A 20,223-nucleotide genomic window follows, 5' to 3' on the forward strand; every position below is an offset into this window, starting at 1 on the left:
AATAGTTCGGGGCTTTTATCTAGCGAAGTCAGAAAGGCACATCACTTTGATATCAGGCATAAATTAAGTGAAATTACTGCAGAAATAAAACATACTTTCACAAAAATAGTGCCAAAGGGATGAATGTCCCCATCAGAGAAGACATGAAAAAGAAGAATTAAAGGAGGAAGGGGAGGGGGGGGGGCATTCAGTGCATGTAACTACATTCATAACGAGCTTAATTTACATGTATGTGCATGGTGACCAAGTTCAACCAGGTTAAACAAATCTGAAATGCAACTAAATTACAAGTGACAGTGAGGACACAGGTGCGGATCTCTAACATAAACACAACAGACCTGTTCTCATTTAACTTTCAGGCCTGGGTTGCATCCAGCCTAATGACTAAACATCCCCATCGTATGCAAAGCAGTCAACCGTTGAGTTTATAATACAGATCTCAAGCCATCGCTTTACTGCAGAGGTGATGAGCGCGCAGAAAAAGTCTGAGCATGTTCTGTGAAACTCACTACAGAGGGTCAAAGTGGACGTCCTGGATCTCTGTGTGGCCTCGATGTAGTGACCAACGAAATATAGCTGGGACCCATCGAAACATAAGATCGAGAGGTCTACACCCAAATTCAAAGAATCCTCTTCGAGCACAAATCCAGGTGTGATTGTGATCCTGATGATGCTCAAACATGCTTTATGCAAATTAATGTAATTCAAAATGAATACAACTCTGACAAGTCATATCACCGAGGGTGTGGAGGGTCAGAAACAGGGTCAACCGAGAAGTTCAGGACTGCCGCCGTAGAACTTGGGAGCTTGTACAAAAGCAAATGAAATGAATCCAAAGCCAATCGCAAATATCAAGGAAGCAAAATGTTTTAACTGCATTTTAAAACTATGGTGACTGCAGCGCACCTTTCTCTCCAGTGAGCTGAGAGATAAAATACACCACAGTGAATGAACGGTGCGCATATGTGCTTTAGTGGGTGGTCATGGTGCTGGGCGGAAGGTGTCTGTGGAAAACATTACTACTAAGCAAAGAGATTATGGAAACTGATTAAGAGAGAAAGAAAAGTTCATTGATTGATATGTTTGTATTTTTTCCAATTCATCTGGTGATGTCAATAGGGTTTTCGTAACATCCGTATTTTTCTCCTGTGTTCAATGCTCTGCTGCTTCCCATGCAACTCGAGGGCAGCGGTCTGCAGTGACGTCACAGGGGGATCCGTTGGAAGAAAGGTGGGAGGTGAAAGGAAAAATCGTTTTCATAGTTCCCTTGGTGGGGCTTGGAGGAGCAGCAGGAGCAGCTCATCACTGCCAGGACTGAGGGGGGAAGTTATTAACCTCAGCCAGGTCTTGTACAGCCGTGCTTTTGTGGGTGTATGTCAGCTTGACCCTCATTCGTAGCTGTTGCTGAAATTTTATCAGGATGATTGTGTTTATAAGAGAGGCAATTCATGGAATAGATTAAAGACTTCAAACATGCCGTATGAGAGCAGGGATTAGTGCTGAACAAACTCACCTTCTGTGGGTTAAGGACTCTGATGACCTGTGTGACAGTTCCCTGGTTGAGTGCTGGGACAACATTACTGCTAGGGGAGAGGAGCTGCAGCTGGAATGTCTGTCAAACAGATAGGACGCCATGTTCGATGAAAATGTAATGAGCTGATCAGACAATGACTAGAACTGACAGAGGTCCAGCATGAATTCATTACTTTGGAAAAAGCAGTTTGTTAAACCTGTAATGCGGGCTGCTTACCTTTGGTACTGCAGCCTGGAAAACAAAGTCTGTCATGTCTGCCTCTGTCGTGTTGGATGCATGGATGGTAATGACAGCGATGTTTGGGTTGGGGTTTGCTCTCTCAAACGTAAAGTCTATTTTCAGGCCATTCTTGTTGTATGCCGTCATGGGTGGAATACCTACAAGAAGATTTCAGAAGAGCAGAGAGATAGGACTCATATTTCTGGATAGGTCGCTGATTAGAATAAAAGTGGAACACACAAAAACAGTAGGACACTTTCATAAACTGATGTCAATCTGAAAGTGGATTGTGAAGGGGCTCAACAGGATCTCACCTGCAATGTCATTAAACAGGGGCTGTGAGGAGAGGCCATCCAGGAGGAAAGGGGGTTGGGGAGCGGGCACTGAGGGAGCAGGAGTAGGGGCTGGACCACCTGGGAAGGGGAGGGAAACAACCCTCTAGGGTGTAAGAAGGGCTGATACAGCTAATCCATCAAAGCATCTCCCATCTTAATAGAAAAGCCTTTTTTCTCCTTAATAGTAAGGTTTGATTTTAGTATCAATCCTATTTAACATCTACAGTGTCAACATTCACACAACTCTCACTTTGACTGGAGGCTTTTTTTTTTTTTTTTTTTTACACATAAACGTTTCCCTCATTAAATGTGCAGCTAATTTATGGGTTGATAAGCCTCCAATGACCGAAAGGGCATTTTAGTTTTATGAAAATTGACTACAATCATTTTACAATTCATACGATGAGGAATCTGTAATCAAAAATATGTTTGACATCACAGTCACACTGGCAGCAAACAAAGGCCTACGACAGTCTTGAAGCCACACAACAGCTTTAAATATATTGTAGAAACTTTTAACCAACAATGTACTGGTAAAACTGAAGTACACTAAAGATGAGCTCATACTTCACGGTCTGATTGTCAAGCAATGACTGCAAATACACACAATGTTGAGGAAAATGTCACCTCTTTCTTTGAGCTCAGGTGGCAGTAAAGCACCCATATGATGTTTTTTCAATTACCAGCTGAAGCGAAAGTTTGTTGACTGTAAAGCAATGAACACTGAGGAAATGTGCTGCTCATCATTTGTGTCATTCTGTGTGAACAGGTGCCAATCATGATGAAGGCGGTAACGTCAAACAGTTACACCTTCTGTTGCTACAATTCCACCAGTGCAGCCTCTGTGTTTTCCACTCGGATGAGACGTCACATCTACTCGTCTGTTGGTGACTTTAACATTAAGGCATGGCACTTATATAAATGTGTGAAAACCAAACAAAATATCAAACTTGTCGGAAAACAGTTAATCGATCACATCACATAGATAAAGATTAAAAAAATAAAAAAATAAATGTCCCGATTGAAAAAAAAAAGCTGCACAAGCACAAAAACGGACTGAAACCAGTAACCAGCGTACCACTTAGCGACAGGTCACCCAGCAGATCAAGCAGCTCTCCTCCAGCTGAGGCAGGCTTGGTGGGCATCGTGGTCTGGATTACTGGCACATCATTACCACCCAGCAAGTCTAACAAATCATTAGCCTAGGAAACAAGGAAGACATGTGAAATTAGAAAACACCAGTGATATCAATGTGTCTCTCACAATAATTTATTACATAACATGGTACGGTGCAAAGGCTTTAGCCATGTCCCAAAGAAATACTACTATTCCATCATGCGATATAGACAAGAAAATATCTGATTATCTTCAGATGTTTCCAAACCATCAAATAAAAATTGAAGTTATAGTGCGGCCTCTGAGGCTTCACCTCAACATTGTGCAGTCAGTTCAGGGTTACATGACAGAAAGAAATTGAGCTAGTCTACATTCACAGAAGATTGGTGTTTGGTTTGAAAGGCGTTTCAGACCAACCACCTGAAAAGGTCCTTTAAGAAGTTCAGTAAGAAGAGTTGATGCCATGTTGAACTCAAATAGTGTTGACACTAACTACCAATATATCTTCTGGCCGTTCAATTTACATTGAATGAAGTGAAAAGAAAATCAACGAGAACAGTCTATTTGTGAAAAAAAGTTTTACTTCCTGGCAAGACTGACAATATGTTGAGTCCAGAATAACAGGTTGGGATAAGGGAAAACAAAAGTCAGGGTTTCTACAAGTTAAATTTAAGATCTTTTTATAACTACCTAGAATGGAATGTCCACTTCAAAGCCTATTTCACGGCCATATTGGTAAAAATGAGCAACGCCTTGATTCCCATTGCTCCGAGTTTAATTGATTTCTTACGCAAGGTGCAGCGAGCTTCAAACACCTTCCCCTCCACTGCAGTCAACCTCATCCAGAATTAATTTTTTCTCCAACCAGGCATTATTAACTTTGCGTAGATAGATGCCGTGCGCTGTCACACTGGCTCTCGTGGACACGCTACAGCCGGCATTTTCATAGCAAACCAGTGAAAGAGGAGCAGGTTTAACCAGCAGCACGAGCTCAGAGCGGTGTGGCGAAAAAAATGCTTGAAAACAAATTAACTGTTTGAGATGGAGACCAAAAATAAATAGGCGGTCTATTTGTAAAACCACGACTCCACTAAAAAAAATTTTTTTTTGTTGATTTCGTTGCCAACTCGCGGCAGCTCTACAAAACTTAGGACCTGCAATATCAAATGTAATACCTTTATAAGACTTTTACAAAAGGTATTAAATGCAAATTTGCAAATTCAATACTTTGGAAAAAAAAAATAAAAAATCTTATTTCAGGATTCCTGTGGGGTTTTAAAAACATTAAATCAACGTGGTTAAAGACTCCTCACCTGGTTGGTGGGCTGGCCGACCAGTGGTGGATGTTTCGGGTCCACAACAGAGGGCTCCGTTTCCCCATTTGTCTGTACAATCTCTGTAGGGCCGTTGGAAGCAGATTTCTCCATGATGGGCATTCGCTCTAAGAGAGCTGGCCTGTAATCAAGAAATAAGCAAAGACAAAGACCTAAACCAAATACTTTATTTTCTAATTGTCAGGACTTTTAATGATGCATTTGTGAAAGGTGTGACTGGAATAATCCTGGATCAAAGAAAGCATTTTCACCTCATGTGGTCATATTTCTTGAAAAGCGCATTGTACTCCACAGCTCTCTGCTGCAGCTCCACGTCGATGCTGCTGCCATATATCGAAACCACCTTTTTGATTCGGCTGAAAAACAGTTCACATTTGCAAGTTGGTAAGGATCAAATTCATAATGGATGATACATTTTTATCATATTGGCCACTAAATATTTACAAAAGATGAAACATGAGAGCTGAAAAATGCAATTGCAAGAGAATTATTCAGCAGTTAAGCCGGTTTAATCCAGCAATTAAATGGACTTTGTCTACGGTCATACTCAGCTTCAACTTTTAAATTGAACTGCAGACATCAGATTTCTTCAATATCAAATAAAAACCTACTCTGAAGTGATCCTGTAGCTCAGCAACACTGTTCTGTTACAATGATATTAAATATATACTCTCTGGATTGCTGTGGCAGGGCTGACAATTTTTAACAATGAGGTAACAGTGCCTCCCTGAGGTGAGACTAAAACAAACCCAAGTACAAAATTCCTCTAACATTGTATAAACCCACCAGGAGCTACAGTATATGTTTTCATTGCTGTTGGTTGGTTAATAGGAACTTGAGGGCAGATTTTGATTAAATAAATGTTTTTAAATGGCAGGCTAACAGATGGGACAAAGAAGAAATTATTAAAATTTTATCGAAAACTGGATCATTTTCTTGCCACTCAGGGGTACGCGCTCTGAGAAGCTGACTGTAGTATAAAGTGGTAGGGTATGTGCATCATGGAATTACTCACTTTACACTAGTGAAACGTGTAGACAGCTTCATGATGGCAGTGAGGGCATAACCCCGGGTCACAGGTGTGGACAGGTTAGACACCAGGAGGCCTTCCAACACATCCAGAACTTCATCCTCAGTCACCTTCATTCATCCGGTAAAGACACATTCCACAATATCTCATTAACAAGTGTTTCCCTTAAGTTTGCATAGTCTCCTGCTTGTGTGACATACGGCGGAGATTCATCCCTATCTACCTGAATGGGCTCTTCCTCTTCACACTGCCCAGACACTAACAAGTCACCGTACTCTCCTATGCACCAGGACGCTACCTGCACTAGAGGTTGCTGCAGAACACAGAAAAGAAAGTCAGCCTCTCAAGCATTTGTGAGCCGGTTCAAAAACAAAATGTATATTAGGGATTATAATTTAAACCCTGTGTTTTCAAATGCAGCAATATTCCAAAAATGAGCAAAACTAGAAGGACTCTTAACCTGTGAAATGTCATCCAACAGAGCTTTGTAAAGTCTCTGTACTGTATAGGCGTGCATCTCCACACTGTTTGTGATGAGCTGGATGAGGTTGGGAACAGAATCGTCTCGCACGTAGCTCCCCGCCTGCAAGGACGAGTCGAGATGTGAATGAGAAAAAGAACATTAAATATTGATTTGGAGATTTGCAGCAAAAACTAAGATTGTGTTTATTGTAGAGGTCTGTTATAGAGTTTATTTAATTTGGAATACTTCCGTTGTTAAGAATCAATCTAATCTAAACAACAACAAAAAGGCACTTTAATGTTTGTTTTTATTAATATACATACCGTTGTCAGGACTCTCATAATGGTGTCTATGTGCCATCTTTTTGAAGGGGCGTACCTGAAACGTAAAGAAAGAAAACAGCTTACTCCCTGCAAATGACTGAAGATGTAAACATGTTCCAGCCAGAAGACAAATGCGGTCAGAAAATAGAGAGTCATCATGGTCTGTCAGACGATGGATCACTCTTTTTATCATCACACAGCACTTCAATGTTCGCCATTACCCTGTCAGAATACGTCATCTGTTGATTGTAATCTTCACAACAAGTCTCAATGGATATAAATGTGCAGTGCCACTGAACAAGCTCTAGAATATTCAACCTTTTTTTCCTTTAACTCATTTAGAATTGGAGCTATATGTGCACAGTTCCCAGCACTTGTTGTCCCCTTGTTGTTCATTGCAAAATCTTAATCTGCAGAAATGCACATCTGGGAAAGATGAAACTCTGGCACGAATGAGCCAATAATGAGTGTCCCTCATTCAAAAGCAAGTGTAAACTATACTCTGAAACCTATTTTTTTTTATGATTTTATACAAAACAAGGTGAAAATGGTTGTGATATACACCAACTATATAATATTCCAGTTCCATTTGAACATGTAGCAACAGATGTCAGTGACTTACTTCTCTGCAGCTAGAAAGACTCCTGACGCACAGTCTGCCTTGAATTCAGGGTCACACGAGTCCAGGAAGTAGAGGAGCTCTTTCATCATGCCTCTAATGTTGTTGCCGTTGACCAGGGCAAAGCTCAGTTCCATTGCACGTCTGAGCAGCAGTGAAAAACAGACAAAGGTCAGAAACAACAGGGGAAAGATTTGACGGGTATAACTGCAATGGGAGAGCTATGAATCACCTCTTGATGGACACATCCAGGTCTTTTAAGCAATCCACAATGGTGCTCCGATGTCTCTGCACTGCATTGTGGTCCGTTTGTACCGTCTTTAGTAGAGAAGTCAATGCCACATATCTGAAATAGAGGGTTAATTAAAATAAATAAATAAATAAATAAAAAATGAAGCTATAACATTTTTAAAATAGCAATTCTTCATGGTTGTGCTCAGCAGATCTAATAATTACCTTATATTTTTGTCATTGTTAAGAAGGAAGCGACCTAGTATGTTGATGGCCAAGACCTGCAAGAAAAAAGTTATTTAGCCAGGTTGAAAAATACTGAACTGTAGCCATTAGTTTCTTTCTTCAATTTAATATACTCACTCTCAGTCCACTTTCAGACTTGATGTCCATTATAGTCAGTACAGTCTCGTACAGGATTGCGTTGCCTACATTTTTACTTGTCTCTGTGTTTGTTGCCACCTGGACAACAAACACAATCACATCGTCAGAACAAGACTTCATCATTGAATCATTTGACATTTAAAAGGCAAAGCTTTCATTATTATTTTTTTTTTATTTCTGACCTGTGCAAGGATGTCATTCATTGCTTCACTGGAGTCATCATCACTCTTGCCTAAAATCCGCAATAGTCTCAATATCCGCACCTAAAGCATGAAAACAACAGTCTTGTCAGTTTGCTCAACAGATATGATACACTTTACTGTATGCCACGAGCAGACTGGTTTCTCTATGGACCTTTTTTATTCACTTGATAAAAAGAAAAGAAAAAAAAAATTGTAATTTCTTTACATTTTCACAATGAAGGTTCACTAATCCTGCTTTCCACTTTCCTCAGGGCTCAGAAGACTTAACAGAGTGAGGTCACTCCCTTATAAGGATTTTTTTTCCACAATAAAAAAATTATATAATACAGAAAAATTATTTGAATAGTACAAAATGTCTCATATGAAATGAGAAAACAATTATTGGGTATGAGGCTATGTGATTAAAATACGACTAAATAATTTTTAAAAACTCATTTAGAGGGTACTATTGAAACGAGTAATAAAAAAGTAAATACTTGAACACAATCAATGGGAAACAAGTAAGAGAAGGGCTTAAAAACACATTGAGAGGAAGATGCTTCTCTTAATGAACAGGCTGTTTGCTCCAAGCTTTCCAGCATCGGGTAATTGGAGTAAATGCCTAATTCTGGCAAAATGCCTTGTTGGGGGATGAACCAAACCTTAACATTGTTTATATTTGGTTTGAAACTCAGTTCGGGGATAATGATGCCATTGCAAGTCAGATAAAAGTAAAGACACATTCAGAAAAAATATAACTCCAGTTCACAGTAGCAGAACTGCATGCACGAGTCACATGCTCCATTGTAAAACTTCTGTCTGCTGTCAAAGCAAAAAATGCGTGTCACTCCCAGTGCTGCCATCTTGAAAATGGAACTCGGGATCCTGGAAGCTGTCCAGAGTTTAGTGTTGAGATACCGACTTGTAATAAAACCACTCATATTTCAGAGCACTGACAGAACTGAAAAGCAGCAGTACACAGTTCTCATATCACACATTCTGATCCGCACAAGCTGTAATGTGACCAGGGTCAAGAAGAAGAGATTTACCTGCAGGAAAGGGTCGCTTATGCCCGACACGTCATGCTCAGGAGAGTACCCGGACATTATTAGGTTCTTCAGGATTCTCACCAACTGTGGAACCAGCTAAAACCAAACAAAAACAACACAACAGCACAGGAGAAAAAACAAAACAAAACGAAAGATGTCACAATAATTCGGGAGGATTTAAACTGTTTTCTACTTTTTTCTAACAGATAAGAAGTAGTTGTTCATTGTTTAAAGTTATGATTTTGCCATTCACAGATGCATCAGGTTTATGTAAAGCTATTGGGATTCATTGAGGTAGAATAATACAGCATATGGTTGTTAAAACACCGGTTATTTAATCACACTTTTTTGAAATCATAAAATCAAACCCGTGATTTCTGAAAAATATTGGGTTAGAAAATGTGCATGTACAATACCAGCAGATCTGCACAGGGCTAAAATCACATGTGTACAAGTGTTAAATGCTGTCAACATAAAAGGTGACATGTGGTCAAAATGTACTCTGGGAGGACTACTCCAGTGGTCTGGGAAACAGTTTGACGTCATATCCAGGGATAAATTAAATGTCTGGGAAGGGCTGTACCGCGATGTAGTGGTTAGCACCTTTTTGCTTCAGAGCAAGCGTGTTTTCAAATTAAGTCCGAGTTGAGCTTCGGGGCCTTTCTGTGCAGCAATCTTATGCTTTCCCTGTGCATGCAGACATTTTCCCACAGGTACTCCTTTTTCCTCCCATAGCTCAAAAACATTCCTCCGAGATTAAGCACCAGGAAATATATGTTCACATATTAGGTCACGCAAGATAAGAGTGACTTTAATACACACTAACAAGTAGCAGGATGTACAGGTACCTCTCAAAAACTGTAAATGTCATTGAAAATACTTTATCAGTTATTTTACAGAAAACATATTAACCTGAGTTTATAATTCTAGTTAAACAAACAGGAATTACATCTGATCTTATGAAATATTCTTATTATCGTGGGGTACTGCATTTTTATTATTAAAATAAAACGTATAAGTAAACAGAAAAAGACCTGAAATATTTCAGTGAAATAAATCTAAAATTATAAAGTTTCACAGCTTGATATAGACTATGGGAAAATGGGGCATTGTAATTAAAGTTTTAAAGACAGTTGCAAATGCTGTAATACGAGTTAAAAGACTTGTTTTATTATCTTTGTTGTAATCACATTTGCTGGTGTTTAGTGACACCACAATGCATCTGTTCCAGACCAGTTCACTTCAACAGAGATGAAACCGATAGAAAACCCTTTGTGACGTGGGTATGACGACAAACAAGCACCAAACGCCAGAGTAAGAAAGTAATTGTTGATTGCTTCTGAACTTAAAGCTCCAGTTTTAGCTTTCTAAAACTCCATCAAGGCTGGAAGCTTCCGCTCTATAATCTTACAACACTGGAGACAGTCACAGTGACATAAATAGGCTGACCGCTCCCAGCTAAACGCTAACAGAGATAATTCCATGTGTTTTCTTGTGACAACGCCTGTGGCAATCATGTGAAAACACACCCACCTGACTCCTTCTCAACAGACGGTGAGCAAATGAATTGCTTAATTAAGCAAATAATGACATTCAAAATAATTGTGACTGTATTTGACAAATGGACCAAAAACTGGTTTATGTAATTCAAAACACTGACAGAGTAATGATCACTGTACAATTAGAAGAAATTACAACTCAAATTAAAACAATATGACATTACTCAACACAAATCTGGTTATGACTGAGGTGACTGTGAGGAGTGATTACTAATTACAGCATGCACCAGCTATGAGATCAGAATGTAATCTTACCTTCTCATTCTAACACAATGCAGGAATTGTAACAAAGACAAATGACAGAAAAAATATGAGGTAGATGTTAGGGAGGGGAAACTGGAAATCATTCACTTTCAGAGAGCTTAAAAATAAATGTTCAGATCATGAGCATGAGGAGTGGCCCTTCTGGCAATAGCTTTGTTATACCTAAAGAGGAAGAGGTACAGCAGCAGTTGAAATACAAGAGGAAAAGACAGCGACAAGAGATAACAGACTAAGACATTCTATGAATGTAAAGGAAACCTGTAACGTAATCCAAACCTCAGAAAGTCCAACATGTTTGCTTAGATTAGCTCTAACCAAAGAAAATGTGTATGCAAAGGGAGAATGAAATGTGACATGGGCTTAAGACAAAATGCACAAGTGTTTACTTTAAGACAATGTATTTGTACCTTTCTGAAGTGTGCCAGCATGTCAGGACTTCTTTCACACATCTCAGTCAGAAGGACAACTGATGTGTGGAGCACACCTGAGGAATAGAGAGCGGACAGGTTGTTTACTTTGAATCAAACAAACTGTCTTCATTTCTCCAACACAGTGATTTTATAAATGAGAGCACCCACAAGAGCAGGAGCCTTTTTTTAAGTACAGCAGGTGTAGATGAGAGTATATAAAAGGTTTAAAAGTCACACTATATATGTATATAGTCCAGAATATTGCAGAATTAAAAAAAAAAAAAAATATATATATATATATATACAAGCTAAGCTAAACCATTTCAAAATAATTTCTTTAAATTGAAATATTACTCAAAAGACCACAAAGAAAAATTACACCATTGTCCAAAATATTCAGAAGACCGCTTCAACCGTCAGTTTAATAATTGAAAACTAATAAAACAGGTGGCACAACTCACTACTGCGTCACTTTATAATAACTGTGGGGGAAAAAAAATCATTAAACAAAGCTAAGGGAGTGTCATTGCTGATATTGTTACACAATTATCTAATAAAAAAAGTAATGAGTAACACATTTTTGGGCCTGAATGGTTATTACAGCCAAATATCGCTGGCATCGAGCAAAAAACAATTCATGCATTCGCAGTGATTCTTGGCCAGTGATGTTAAAAGAATTACCCGTTTGTTGCCGTCTAATCCTGCATCAAGGTGTGTCGTGTGCCTTAAATAATGGATTTTGATTTGCATTATTACAAAGTGAATGCTGTCTATCATTACAGTAGCTAGTAAGCTGTAAATCTGGTTATCCTTCTACGCTCGTAGCTCCTCATATACAAATCCACCCTTGGACTGCCATCATCATTCCTACCCTTGTACACGTCACTCAGTCAGAACAGCAACAGCCTGCGCTCGTGACCCATCATCTATGTCCCTTCAGGAATGCATAGTTTGACAAAAATATAGTTTGACAAAAATGCATTTTCTTACTGAGTTCAACTTTGGACTGACTGCAGCCAGATTTGAAAGTGTTGAGCTTGATCTCAGAGGCTGATTTTAAAGCACTGTGGAGAATTTTTTTTTTTAATTTCTATTTTTTTAATATATACCATGTTTGTCATATCAGTAACCATATTGTATTTATATGTATGGCAGCTCCCTCTTGAAAATGGGACCCCGCCTCAATGAGATAACCAGATAAACAATGATCTATTAAAAACAATGCAATGCTATTTATTTGGACTGATGGGTTCACCTCAGCAATTCGTGACATTGCTCTGCATATATAATTGTGTGTGTTATGGCCAAGCCACACTATCCCCTAAACTGTGGAAAAACAGGACTAAAAATAATAAAATAATAATGTATGCCATCACCACCACACTTCCACAATGTCAAAGAAGATCAGGCTATTTTTGGGACTGTCAAAAAAAGAAAAAAAAAAGGGTTTTCTTTTGCACATCTCCTATATGTGGGGGACATATGAGCTACAGGGTTTATGACAGACTCATTAATTCCCCACTCCTCTGCAAAGGTTGTTACAAAAAGGACATCAGCTGCCCAGCTGTTACAAGCAGAGTGTTCCAAGTGGCAGGAAATGGGATGAAGTCGGCACTTGTGTGGAACAAGCACACTTCCAAGAGCCATCAACCCGCATCCTGAGAAATTGCTCGCGCTTACCATGGTTCTTCTCGCTCAGCAGGTTTTTTGTGGCTGGAAGAAACATTTCCATGAGTTCTGGGACCTTCCTGATGACATGGACTGCACACAACGCTGCCTGTAGACAAATATTTGAATAAGACATTGTCTAACATGTAACAAAGCATTTCAATACATCAGTCTGCTTTTCATCCCCAGTAGTTAGCCATAATATTTCCAATCTTTCTTTACTCACAGCAACATAACAACAGTGATGCTTACTTTTTTCCTCAAGTAGGAGTTGGATGTTTTGAGCAGCTTCTCTACCTCCCCTGCCAGGTCACGACACATTTCTGAAGAGCCCATGCAGCCTAATGTACACAAGGCCAGACCCTGGACATACTGTGTGCTGTGATTCAAGTCGCTGACGTGGGAGAGAAGAATTACATAAGCCGTAGAAACACACGTATGAAAGGGAGAAATTTGTGACATGTGAGAATTTTATAAAGATGCTTTGGGAAGAATATAACAAGATGTCATGGTTTCGGGTGTCTGCAAATCGATGAACAAATATCAAATTTCACCTTCAATCCAGCATTAATCACTGTGCTTGTGAATTGTGAAAAAGCATTAGCCTAAAAGCAGAATATTAAATGAGTCAACCTACACACAGGCCGGCACTTACTTCTTAATGCAATTTGTCATTAGTAGGTGGACGTCCTGCCTCTCATCCAACAGCAGCATAGCTCCCAAATAACCTATTCGTTTGTCAGTGAACTTCTGGGACGCAATCAGCTTCAGGCACTCCAGCTACAACAAAGACACCAATGTTTCAAAAAACAAAAACTACAATGTATGTGTATGAGCTGAGCAGCAACAGCGTCACTGAAGCATCCAAACGGCTTCTCCTGTACATTCTATCTTCACAGCCACCGTCGCCAAACCTACCTGCCCAAAGTGTGCTGGGTAGCCCAACATGTGCATATAAAGTAGCTTTGCCACATTTCTGCAACGGTATGTGTTGTCTTCCTCTCTGAAGGATGAGCGGATAGCGGCACACTCTTTCTGGATCATCTCACGCTCCTCTGCCTGGGTCCGTGCTGTCCGGATAGTCCGGATGAGCTCCCGCAGTCTGATCGGAGCTGGCATTCTCTGAAGAGCACAGAGGAAAGAAACAGGTTAGCTGAACCTCGGCCCCAGGGTAGAAACTCCACTGCATCACAGCAAAACACAAAAGGATACTCTCAAAAGAGCATCATCTGAGGGGAGAAAGCCCCTTTGATGGGTGCAAAATGGCTTCAGTTCATGCATATAGATGTGGGTAGGGAGGAAATCTAATTGCTGACCTGTGCTTGTACCTACAAATACAGGCATCATTACAATTCAGTAAAAGCAGTGTATCCTGCCACGTTTTCTCCATTTTGGGACCTAAAAAGATTCCTTTCAACAGGTTGCGCTTATCTTCACTATGGAAGTGTACCACTGGGTTTCACTAAAGCTAGATTAGAGTTTGTCTTGACATTTGCGAAAACAAAGATTAGGCAATGGAATGGCAGAAAATTAAGAGTTCAGGGGTTGTTTGTAACTGTCTGACTTGAACTTATTTTTCTAACAGAGGTAAAAGTGCAGAGGCAATGGAGAATAGTGGGTGAAACTCAATGCCCTCACACAGAAGCTTCAGAGAGTACCCAACCTCCAAGCCACAGGAAGAAGTTTAAATATTTATAAGAAGTGCATGCTTACTAGGGAGAATAAACTCCCACGTCTTCATGTGTACCAATTACCCCAAATTGACATTCACATATACACAAACTGATCCAGCAGCCCTAAAACTTAGTTCAAAGTAGCAAACACTTGTTGCATTTACTTGGACCATAAGAAATCTTCTGCTTAGATCGGCCCCCTCTGATTGATAGAGGCGGTGGAAACCTGTTAGTGATCTCATGTTGAAGGTTTCTTTGGTGTTCCAGTTTAAAAAGAAATGGAAACAGAAATGCAACGATCTTAATTAGCCTAAATAGCAACTCCATCTTCCACACTGGCTCCAAACTGCAAAGCATTGTGGGATTGATCCACTGACTTGATGTCAGGAGGCTTCGCAGTCTAATCAGCTTCAGTGTGGAAGAAATAAGTTCTCGATTCGAAGGTGAAGGGATGATTTCAACCAATACAACAAGCTGCACAAATCGAATACTAATACAAATATTCATCTGAAAGTTGAGCTGTGTTTGAGGTTTGTGAACCGACTGACATTAGATGATTTCATAAAGATGCAATCATTCTACAATATGTACTACTATTTTGCTTAAAAGTATGTGAGATTTGTATACCTTCACTGGTGTATCAGATGACTTTTTTTGTTAACACTTTTCTAAACCAATGATTTCAATTTCAACCAAAGGATTAAACTGAAAAGTTATTCAAGGTGGCTCTTTAACAAGAAAGGACATTTTGTCTCCAGTCGCACGGAGGCCTTTTATCCAGTAGTAGGTGGTACATAATTAAGCTGCCGCAACAACAGAAACGATGGTAATTACTTGTCGAGCAAATCCATTTTCTCTAACTACCCAGCCTGAAGTGAGTCTTTGGTTGATAGGGACACAATGCACTTTGACAAGAGACACAGTGCAGAGTGTGTGAAAAGAAACATGTTCAACCTGTGGATGTCATTGCTGATCAACAACACTTGTCAATAATTAGCTGAATTTTGCCAATTAGGCCTTGCTGCACTCTAAAAAAAACCTAAATGTTTATCATTTTAACTGAGTTGCATCTGCAGATGGTTAGAAGTCACAGATTGTCTTTGGCTTTATGATCCAGGTAATAGGTGGCAATTATCACACCACTAAGTAGACGATGCTATTTCCACCCCAAAGACCATCAGTTCATCATTTTCATGGGAGGATTTTCATATTCATTTTGTCATTCAGCGAGACTTCATTATTCTAGCTGGGTTGTTGTCATGCAAAACATCTGAGGTTGACTTTCAGAAGAGAGAAGCCTGTATTTCCAGTGGAACATACAGGTAATCTTGTAAATAACACTGGCAACAGTACGAAGCAAAATCATCTTGCGGCTCTGTATTTATTTATTTTTTTAATCACCTAGTGAAGTTACTTCAACTGACTTTGCAGCAGCACGGCCACAGGACTTATAGAAATCCTTGGAGGTCATGAGCTGGCTAATTTCCAGAGAGCTTTACGGGGGGGCGAATCAAGCCAGGCTCCTTTTCTCGCAGGATGTACAGACTCAAAGTTGCCTAAGCATCTAGATTAAGGTGACTGAATAATAAGCTTCACATTAACCCAAGAGAAACTTTCCATCCGACTGACACATCTGCTCGTCCATGACGTGAAACTTGTATTCTTTAAAAGAAAGGCAATATTTTGATTAAATTAAAATCTTATCACTACCAAGATCAAAAGCATTCTCTGAAATGATGCCAGTCCACTGAGAAAAACAAGGATTCAGACAGAGAAGGGATGAGGGCATCCTTTGTTGAATAAGGTGGTGGTCCGTGTAGAGTCTCAGAATTCACTGTGATCAAAGAGGTGAAGGCAGGGTGGGCAGACAAGGCCACACTTTAATAAAGCCCAAGATCTACGGTCTGTCTGAAGACCATTTAAATTACCTGAGCTGAAAGGACCCAGTGTTGGGCTCCATAAATCATAGCTCCCTGTGTCTTGCTGTGCTTCTAATCTGATGTGAACACATTGAAGGGAGTAAATCCAGCCTCTGCTGAGAGGTAAATGAACTACAGTCCCTCAATCTGGAATCCAGCAGCACATTATTTAAAATTTTCTATAATTGCCTTCACTTTTTTTTTTTTTAACAGGCATTTCTTACACGATTTATTTAGAGTGAAGTCAGGGGACAAAAACTACCTGAAGGGGACAGACAGAGCTTAACGTCTGCTGAAATTTGGGCTAGTTTATTCTCGCTACAAAGAAAAATAATGTAGATTATTTGTCTGTAATAGAGACTGAAACAGTGTGCACAGTTGTGTAGTCCATGAAGACTTTTGGACCAACTGGTTCAGTGTGCTCGGGGAGTTTGACCGAAGTGCGACAAGAATATAAGGTGGAAGTCAACTCACTGATCCACAGTAAATATAAACAATACAGAGCTCAACATAGGAGCGCCATACAAGCTCAAAACAACCACTTTAGAGACACCACCACCGAAGATTCCTAATTTTCTCTCAACTCAAAACAAACTTACACATCGGCTCAAAGACTGCCAAGAAGATGGGAAGCCATCTTCTACAATCAATTAGGAACCATGCAAAGTTAAGCCTGTATAATCTTTCCTGACATAGATGCAATGTTTATATTACCCACTCATCTTTCCTGTAAGTGTAACATGCATGTACTGCGAAATGTTCATAACAAGCGTTTCCTCTCGGGAGACTGGAAGAGCAAAGCCTGGATTCACTTTCAGAGCCTGACAACCAGTAACAAGCATGCGGCACCTCCCATATACAACAGGGAGTATTCAACCTGTCGTCTCGGAGACATCAGCCCCACAGTATCACAAGATGAAGCACTGTTTCAAATGGGTTTGCATCAGATTACTAACTACCATGAGGACTGTATGGTGGGGGATCGAATCCCCATATGGATCATCTCAAATGGAAGTGAGCTGAATATTTAAACTAGACTAAATATCATCCGGCAGACTGCAGCTGAAAAACATTGTATTGCACTTTGTCTCCATATTCTCTCCTGTGCAATGAAATGTAATTTAAGAAACGCTAACAATTTCTTCTACTGTATTTCTTTCAGAATTACCACCTTTATTATCTACTCTGCAATGCTGCAAATAAACTGTAATATCACATAAAAAGACACTACAGGAAAAAACAAACATGACCAACAACATGAGACATGAGGAAAACAAAATTGTCTCAGAACCTGACATTTTAATTCACATTAAACTCTTCAAATCTTAAAACCTTTACCTCAATACACCATGTGAAATGTATTTGATATCCAATTGTTTTGACAAGAGTTTAAATGTGTGACACTAGAAAACATAACTCTTCTTGCAGATTTAAGGTTTCCTGTTTTCTAAACTGCCATTCTGGTTTTTCTGCTTTCCTCCAAACAGTTGTCCAAACACCCGAGTTGATTACAGACAAACAAAAAAGTATGCTGCATTGTCACAATCATGACCCAACATTGGCTGTGTGCAACCACCACATTGTAACTGTTGAGAGCACAGTTGCGTGCATGTGAAATTATTTTAGTGGCTATTTGTTTGAAGCATGGAAGTCAGTAGAAAAAGAAAGAGTCAATACTGAGCTGCAAAGGCTTTTCAGTCACTCCAGAGATCTCAAACTAAAAAGTAATGCTTACCAAATGAAGATTTGATGTGAAACTTGGAGTCAGAAGACAATGTTTATAGTTTTTTACCCCAGGTATCGTCATTAATTCGCATGTAAGATGCTGGGTCAATCCACTGGTATCACCAGAAGGTATTTATTTGACTCTGAACCTGAAAATACTTGCAACTCTAAATTCTCCTCTTCGGACTTTGTGGGGCTGCGGATAGAGGGACTGGGAAGAAAGACACTGATTAATATCTGGAACACTGACCAATGACAGTTTAAATTAAAAGCCTTGCAGAGACGGAAGCAACTTTCAATGTTTTACCAACGCTAGCACACACCGCAAAAGGTGCAGGTAATTCCTCTCATACTAACATTTTCAAAGCCAAGAAGCACTCCACGGAGCTATTATGCACACTACAGTATGTGGGAGGATGATAATAGGACCCACTATATACACTGAGCACTTAATACCTGCCAACTCTTCAAATCCAAAAGCTAGTCACCACATCAATGTCAGAAGACCTGTGCTAGGTGCTTTTATCAATAGGCCAGAGTTTATTTATAGCTTTTGCAGGAATATGTGCGACTCACATTATATAATGAATTATCCAGCATCATGAGGGTAGTTTGGATTATTTGTAAATGTAGATATTGCTGCAGCTATATGGATTCCTTTAATTCCTTACTGAGCAGTTGATATGTTGAAATAGTAGCTCTCAAATGTTTTACATGAAGTTAAAGAATGTAATAAAAATGAGTAGATGAGCTATGGCCAAATAGAAAGTGGCTTTAAAAGATATAATAGCATAATGTGATCAGCAGTAGCAATTGGTTAAGACGACTTTCTTATCATGTAATCATCAAAGATGTCAATAAAGGTGGTTCAAAGTATCCGATTGCAAGCCAATTCTATTCAAACGTTACCCTTACATTGCTAGCGTTTTCTCTAGTGCAGTGTTAACGTGTCGGCATCGGGGAAAAAAGAGAGAGCAAAACGAGTCTGCTCCACCTGCAACTGACCTGTTCGACCTCCTGCAACGGCTGTGACAAACTAAACTGACAAATATGTGCAGCTATCAGCCAACACGTCACACTCATTCACTCACTTCCTACTTTACAGTTGACTTCCTTAACATTAACCTGCGCATTTACATCAATAAATAGATACCCTATTTTAACGACAGCGTGTCATTGAAGGGCGTGTATCCGAGCGATCTCTACTTTAGCGTTGGCAACGCAGAGTATTTTGTCGTGAAACCGAGTCCATGTCCTAGGCACTCTGTGCTAGCTGTCGTTAGCCTCGTATCAATCCACACGCTGCGTTGACTTGTGACTGGAAATGTTTAGTTTGTCAAATATTAGCAAGGTCTCACGACTGGACACCACGCAGCGACACGTCACAATGCTTAATGTTTCTTAGATGAACCAAAGCCCATTTTGTAAAGCCAGTTAACGGCGAGCTAACCTACACTGTGCACTGGTAGATTAGAGAAAGGGTTCGATCTTAAGCGTGTCTTACCGGGGGAGCTTCACCTTGGCTGACAACACACAGTCAAATTGAAAGTCTAACACCGTCGCGGCATACAAAATGAAGTGCCTCGATCCGGAGGACATTCCACCTGACGGTGATCGCCGACTGATCAGGACATGGTGCCGTTCAGGCCTCCTTGATAAGCGAGCTAGCGAGTCATCTGTGGCGTTAGCTGCCTCACCTGACCGCTTCTGTGCTACCTCGCCCCGGAATACAACCTCCATTTAAACACAACTGCCACTCGTGTCATCTCGCTCGAAAAGGGGTGAACCCAGACTTACGTGGTGTCACGTCGGTAGGGACTTAGCGGAAAGGCAGCCAGCCTCCACGGAGCCTCTCGTCCCCGGCTCAGCAGGTAGTTAGCAGGGCTCACCGTGCTAACCGTGCTAGCCGCGCTAGCTGCTGACAGGCACAGCCCCGGCGCACTGAGAGGCAGCGACTTCCTATGCAGCGCGCAGTCACAGCTGTCAACGCGCACGCAGCCGAACCGCTAACCGGCACATACACGAAAAGCACTTTTCACAAAGTCTCCGAAGACACGGTTCTGTCGGGCGGTACTTACTAGCCGTGGTGATGCCAGAAAACGACTGGAATCGTCTCTATTAGCAATGGAGGGAGGAACACACAAGACATGCAAAATGGTGGCTACTCCAGCCTCAGCACATCTACC

At 40.3% G+C, this 20,223-nt stretch overlaps 1 protein-coding gene across 1 annotated transcript; it reads right to left on the bottom strand.

Moving 5' to 3' along the window:
- On the bottom strand, positions 1 to 20,217 carry ap1g1 (adaptor related protein complex 1 subunit gamma 1). The gene is made up of 23 exons (XM_080489963.1): positions 20,116 to 20,217; positions 13,639 to 13,842; positions 13,376 to 13,500; positions 12,973 to 13,114; positions 12,733 to 12,829; positions 11,050 to 11,126; positions 8,820 to 8,915; positions 7,771 to 7,851; positions 7,568 to 7,666; positions 7,430 to 7,485; positions 7,206 to 7,319; positions 6,977 to 7,117; positions 6,355 to 6,409; positions 6,029 to 6,151; positions 5,792 to 5,881; positions 5,554 to 5,678; positions 4,790 to 4,894; positions 4,518 to 4,659; positions 3,167 to 3,290; positions 2,068 to 2,166; positions 1,751 to 1,911; positions 1,514 to 1,612; positions 1 to 1,404 (listed from the first exon to the last, which is right to left on the bottom strand). The coding sequence occupies exons 2-23, from the start codon at positions 13,837 to 13,839 to the stop codon at positions 1,303 to 1,305; spliced, it is 2,454 nt and encodes an 817-aa protein (XP_080346089.1). The 5' UTR covers positions 13,840 to 13,842; positions 20,116 to 20,217; the 3' UTR covers positions 1 to 1,302.
- Between the last annotated feature and the right edge of the window lie 6 nt (positions 20,218 to 20,223).

The sequence above is a fragment of the Lipophrys pholis genome (assembly GCF_963383615.2).
Source record: "Lipophrys pholis genome assembly, chromosome: 2".
Classification (NCBI taxonomy): domain Eukaryota; kingdom Metazoa; phylum Chordata; class Actinopteri; order Blenniiformes; family Blenniidae; genus Lipophrys; species Lipophrys pholis.